General features: G+C 40.2%; 1 protein-coding gene across 1 annotated transcript; it reads right to left on the bottom strand.

Moving 5' to 3' along the window:
- Nucleotides 1–274: 274 nt before the first annotated feature.
- Nucleotides 275–3,154, bottom strand: LOC145572302 (uncharacterized). The gene is made up of 5 exons (XM_081631297.1): nt 2,921–3,154; nt 2,177–2,422; nt 1,547–1,854; nt 749–884; nt 275–649 (listed from the first exon to the last, which is right to left on the bottom strand). Exons 1-5 carry the CDS (start codon nt 3,152–3,154, stop codon nt 275–277), a joined length of 1,299 nt encoding a protein of 432 aa, XP_081487423.1.
- Nucleotides 3,155–6,000: the final 2,846 nt, after the last annotated feature.

Below are 6,000 nucleotides of genomic sequence, written 5' to 3'. Positions count from 1 at the left end.
TGTTGCTGTAAATTGCTTGCTCCTTAACAAGTATACTCAACAAACTGAACTTTGTACTCAATGAACTCATACTTGGCCAGAGTTTACATAATTTTATTGTATGTAAACGCAATAATAGTGCATAATGATAACAAAAAACATGAAAATTCAAGCAATAAATGGTATAGTTGAGGTAAAAGCGCGAAATTACATCGCATTCTACCCCGCCTCAAAAGAAAAGAGTTACGCCCTCGTAACTGACCTCGTCAAACAACTCGGGATACTTGTTTCTCATCTATTCCTCGGCCTCCCAAGTAGCCTCTTCGTACTCCTGGTTCGACCAAAGGACTTTCACTAACTTCACATCTTTGGTTCTAGTACTACGCACCTTGTGATCTAGTATCTTGACCGGTCTTTCTTCATAAGTTAGAGACTCATCTAGTTGAATAGTCTCCGGCTGCAAAACATGGGTTTCACTAGGCACATAATTCTTCAATTGGGAAATGTGGAACACATCATGCATTTTCTCGAACTCCATTGGCAAATCCAATTTGTAAGCCACTTTCCCCACACGTTGGAGAATTTCATACAGACCCACATATTTTGCACTAAGCTTCCCTTTCTTGCCGAATCGCATCACACCTTTTGTTGGAGAAACGTTTAGAAAGACCTTGTCCCCAACACTAAACTCATTATCCCTCCTCTTCAAGTCGGCATAACTCTTCTGTCTATCTTGTGCTGCCTTAATACGCGACTGGATTAGTCTCACCTTGCTCACCATATCCTCAATGAAATCTGTTCCCAAGGTTATTCGTTCACTGTAGTCATTCCAGAAAACTGGGCTTCTGCACTTTATTCCATACAATAATGCTTCAAATGGTGCCATCTTGATGATTGCATGGTAACTGTTATTGTAGGAGAATTCGATCAAAGGTAGGTGATCCTCCCAATTCCCTTGGAAATCTAAAGCACAAGCTCGTAACATATCTTCCATGGTTTGGTTTGTTCTCTCAGTCTGACCATCTGTTTCAGGGTGGAAGGTAGAACTCATATTCAATGCTGTTCCAAGGTTCTCTTGCTCTTTTTGCCAAAACTTTGATAGAAACCTCGAGTCTCTATCTGACACTATGTCCTTGGGAACTCCGTGCAACCGAACTAAATTCTTCACATAGACACTTACTAGATGCTTCTTTTTCCAGGTCTCTTTGATAGGAATGAACATTGCTGACTTAGTAAGTCTGTCTACAATCACCCAAATCGTGTCATTCCAAGTACGAGTCTTTGGTAAGCCTGTTACAAAGTCCATGGATATGGAATCCCACTTCCAACCTGGTATATTTCTAATGGTTGCACCTTTCCCATGGATCTTTTGTGGTCTATTTTCACCTTCTAGCACGTCAGAAACTTTGATACAAACTCAGCAACCTCTCTCTTCATATTCGGCCACCAATAGAACTCTTTCAGATCCTTATACAACTTATCTCCCCCAGGGTGAACTGAATATGGTGTATTATGGCACTCCTTCATGATTTTTCTTTTTATCTCTTCGCACTTCTGTGGTATGCACCATCTCTCCTTGAATTGCAGACTCCCGTCTTCATGAATCTTGAATTCAGTCTCTACACCATTAGTCATTCGATCTCTGATTTTCTGCAATGACTCATCTTCCGACTGCTTCACTATAATCTCCTCAAATATGGATGGTTGGATTGTCAGGGCACTCAGCAACCCGTCTAACTCTCCTTGATTAACAACCTCAAGGTTTAATCTTCTCATATCCTCACACAACTCATTGGCCACAATTAAAGCATTGACATCATGGCTTAACCTTCTGCTAAGGGCATCAGCAACAACATTTTCCTTTCCCTCATGATACTGGATGTGGACATGGCAGTTTGTGAGAAACTCTAACCATCGACGTTGCCGCATATTCAAGTGATCTTGGGTGAAGATGTACTTTAGACTCTTATGGTCGTGAAGATCTTACAAGAAACACATAAAGGTAGTGCCTCCAAATCTTCAAAGCAAACACAACAGCTGCAAGCTCCAAGTCATGGGTAGGGTAGTTGACTTCATGTTTCTTCAGTTGTCTCGATGCATACGCGATCACCTTTCCATTCTGTTGTAGGACACATCACAGACCATGCTTCGAGGCATCACTATACACTTTGAATCCTTCTCTCCCATCCGGTAATACCAGCACTGGTGCAGTGGTCAATTGCTCTTTGAGGGTTTGAAAAGCTGCTTCACAACTCTCGTTCCACTCAAACTTGCTCTGCTTCTTCATAAGAGTAGTCATGGGTCTGGCTATCCTCAAAAAATCCTTAACAAACCTTCTATAATATCCAGCTAACCCCAAGAAACTACGAACATCAGTCACATTCTTAGGTGTAGGCCACTCACTCACCGCCTTGATCTTCGCAGGATCCACGGATACACCCTCCTTCGAAATGTAATGCCCCAAAAATGCAACTTTCTCCAACCAAAACTCACACTTGGAAAACTTAGCATACAACTTATTCTTCCTAAGAGTTTCAAGGGTAGTTCTCAAGTGCTCAACATGTTCTTCCTCATTCTTCTAAGACACCAAAATATCATCAATGAACACGACTACAAACTTGTCCAAGTACTCATGAAACACTTGGTTCATCAAGTCCATGAATATGGCTGGTGCATTGGTTAACCCAAAAGGCATGACCGTAAACTCGTAATGTCCACACCGAGTTCTAAAGGCTGTTTTTGGAATGTCTTTAACTGCAACCTTCAACTAATGGTACCCCGACCTCAAGTCAATCTTCGAAAACACACTTGCCCCCTTCAGATGGTCAAACAAGTCATATATCCTAGGTAGAGGGTACTTATTCTTCACAGTCACATTATTCAACTCTCTGTAATCAATACATAGCCTCAAACTTCCATCTTTCTTTTTCACAAATAACACAGGTGCTCCCCAAGGTGATGCACTGGGCCTAATGAACCCCATGTCTAACAACTCTTGCAATTGAGCCTTTAGTTCACTCATCTCAGTTGGTGCCATTCTATAAGGTGCTTTTGAGATAGGTGCAACTCCTAAAACTAAGTCAATGGTAAACTCAACTTCCCTCTTAGGTGGCATTCTCGAAATCTCTTCTAGAAAGACATCTAAAAAATCATTCACAATGGGTACATCCTCCATCCGTCTACTCTCACTCATACTCAAATCTTGAACACATTAAAAGTACAATGGACATCCCTTATTCACTAGCTTCTTCACCTTCATAGCAGAAATGATCCCAAAACCCTTAAGCTTCCCTAACCGTCTATAGGACACTGTCTTACCCAAAGGATCACTCAGTTGCACCCTCTGCATCTCACAGTCTATCTTGGCCTTGTATAAACTCAGCCAATCCATCTCCAGAATTACATCTAAGTCCCCTAGGTTAAACTCAATAAGGTCTGATGGAAAGATAGCTTCTCCTATTTTCAAAGGCAAAACTTTGAATATTTTATTACAATGAACAAGTTTGCCCGTAGGCAAACTGACTGACACATCAATATGACTCGATTCAGTTAAGTTTAACTTGCACACAACAGAAGTAGAAATGAAAGAGTAAGCTGCTCTAGAGTCAAACAGAGTGCTGACAGAGACAGATTGGATAGAAAAAGTACCAGTAACTACATCCAAGGATCTCTCAACTTCTCCCTTGCTCATCACAGACAAGCGGCCGGGAGTGTTGTTTCTTGCCTGGTAATCATTGTTGTTGTTTCCTAAGTTGTTGTTGTTGCCGTTGCCAGACCTGTTGTTGTTGGTGCTACTATTCCCAAACTTCCCATTCTAACCATTTCCCCTATTCCCCTGGTTGTTGAAGTTGTTAGGCCTCTGCTGGGTGTTCCCACCATTCCCACCATTTCCCTGTTGTTTCTGCTTGGTGTAACACTCATACTCCCTGTGCCCCCTTTTGTTGCAGAACCGGCAGGTCACCAAATTCCCATCACAGTCTCTCCCAGGGTGATTCCTCCTACACCTCTTACAGTTGTTGGTTCTCTCTCCATTGTTAGCATTGGAAGAACTGCTAACATTTTGGTTACCCCTATCAAATGAGTTCCCATTCCTAGGCCTCTTAAAGTTACTCTGGTTCTCAGATTTCCCAAAGTCCTTCCTTTTTCCCCAGGCTTAGCACTCGCACTAGCACTCCTAGTATTCAGATGGTACATATGGGCAACTGTCTCATAAACCTTGTCAAGGGTTTTAAAACTTTTCCGGCTAGGCCCTGTTGTAACTCGTTAGTCAATCCATGCTCAAACCTCTAAGCCTTCAGTTCTTCAGTTGGTACTACCTCAGGAGCAAACCTAGAAAGGGTCATAAACTTATTATAATACTCAGTGATCGACATATCCCCCATTGCCAGGCTTATAAACTCCTGAGCCTTCTGTTTCTTCTGGAACGGGGGTAAAACTTGTCCCTCAAGGAGGTCTTAAACACTTCCCACCCAAAGTTAGGTTTGGCCCTAACGGTCACATCATTGTCTCTCCACCAGATATCAGCTTTGTCCTTAAGGTACATAACGGCCTGGTCCACTTTCATACCCTTAGGACATTTGAGTGCCACGAACAGCTTGTCAAACTCTCGAATCCAGTTTTCTAGGAAAGTAGGGTCAGCACCTCCCCTAAAAACTGGTGGCCTAACCTGGGCAAGCTTCTTAAATATCTCAGCTTGGGGGTCGACTTGGTCTCCCCGGTTTTGGTTCAGATATTCAGCCAACAAACGAATAGCATCAGCTAAGGCAACGTTCTCAGCCATTCTAGCTCTACGCTTGAAATAAAATAAATATGCACTCCATTGAAAATGAAACCCAAATACTATTCGCACATATTCATTAAATCACAATATTACATTTGTCACATAAATTGGTTCAAAAGGGTACCTTGAGATTGCACCCCCTTGTCCCAAGCAAAACCGCACGATAAAAACACGATTCATACGTAGGATTAAATGAAGTTAAGAAAATGATTTCCCCATCCCGCGACACTCTTACTAAGTTTAATCACAGACAAAGAAATTCTCCCCAAAAATTATATGATCACAAAAATTAAACTTGCTCTTGCTCTTGCTCCCAAATAAAAGTAAAAATGAAGCTCTTAAAATAAAATACCAACTTCTTATTATAACTTATATAAAGGTATCAATCCCAAATAAAAACTATGTAGCACTAGCTACTTATTAAGATTAATCATCCAAATCATACTATAATGAGGTTTTAATAACCATTATCAATGGAAAATGCCTTATTCATGTTAACTCCACCCTAACAAAGATAATCCTCAAGGTATCACATTGTTGTTCTTATCTTTCTTCTCATTATAATTAGTAACATCAAAATCAAGATCATTTTCATCATCCGAGTCTTTAATAATTATTGCCTTGTAGAGTGGATTCGGATTCCTAGTAGCTCTATTCCCAGCATTTGGATCTTCAGGTGGTGGTTGTAGCCATTCAAGCTCATCCTCATCTGGAAATTCAATAAGAGTATACTCATGGAACATTCTTTGGTAGGTTTTAATCTTATGCTTTTTAATCTTTGTTGTTTTAAACTCATGTATGTACTGGTATTCTTCCTCATCAGGATTATTTGGCGTCATAGTCTTTTCAAACCTTTCTATAGTATCTTCACTTCGAGTATCATTCTCATCCCCAGACACGACAATGGGGTTGTTCCTAATATCATTATTCATGCTTTCAGACGTGATTACTGAGTCGCTCATCTCTTTTCTACGTTAACCCAACGCAACGAACATTCAAAAAGCATAACACAAGCACATCACAAAATAAATCAATTAGAACATAATTACAACATGTTAAATAAATAAGAAAATAACACTTCCTGTGATAATTAAATGCAAAGATATGTATGAAATATGCATGCATTCCCTTCTTAAGTCTACCAAAAGCTCACCAAGTAGACAAAATAAACTTCAAAATTGATTTAAATTAAATGGTTTAAAACATACTTAGTTTCAAATAAATAATAATAAAAAAAAATT

Source organism: Chenopodium album, chromosome 2 (assembly GCF_948465745.1).
Source record: "Chenopodium album chromosome 2, dcCheAlbu1.1, whole genome shotgun sequence".
Classification (NCBI taxonomy): domain Eukaryota; kingdom Viridiplantae; phylum Streptophyta; class Magnoliopsida; order Caryophyllales; family Amaranthaceae; genus Chenopodium; species Chenopodium album.
Note: the sequence above shows the minus strand (reverse complement) of the source record. Positions and strands in the feature narration are given on the sequence as shown.

What these genes read in the sequence shown, in the direction of transcription:
- LOC145572302 (XM_081631297.1), bottom strand. Translation starts at nt 3,154, where the DNA reads ATGGAGGATGTACCCATTGTGAATGATTTTTTAGATGTCTTTCTAGAA. An exon ending in CTGCAATTCAAGGAGAGATG is followed by an intron (nt 885 to 1,546) that starts GTGCATACCACA and finishes CTACAATAACAG; the next exon opens with TTACCATGCAATCATCAAGA. An exon ending in TTGAGGATATGGTGAGCAAG is followed by an intron (nt 650 to 748) that starts GTGAGACTAATC and finishes GTTGGGGACAAG; the next exon opens with GTCTTTCTAAACGTTTCTCC.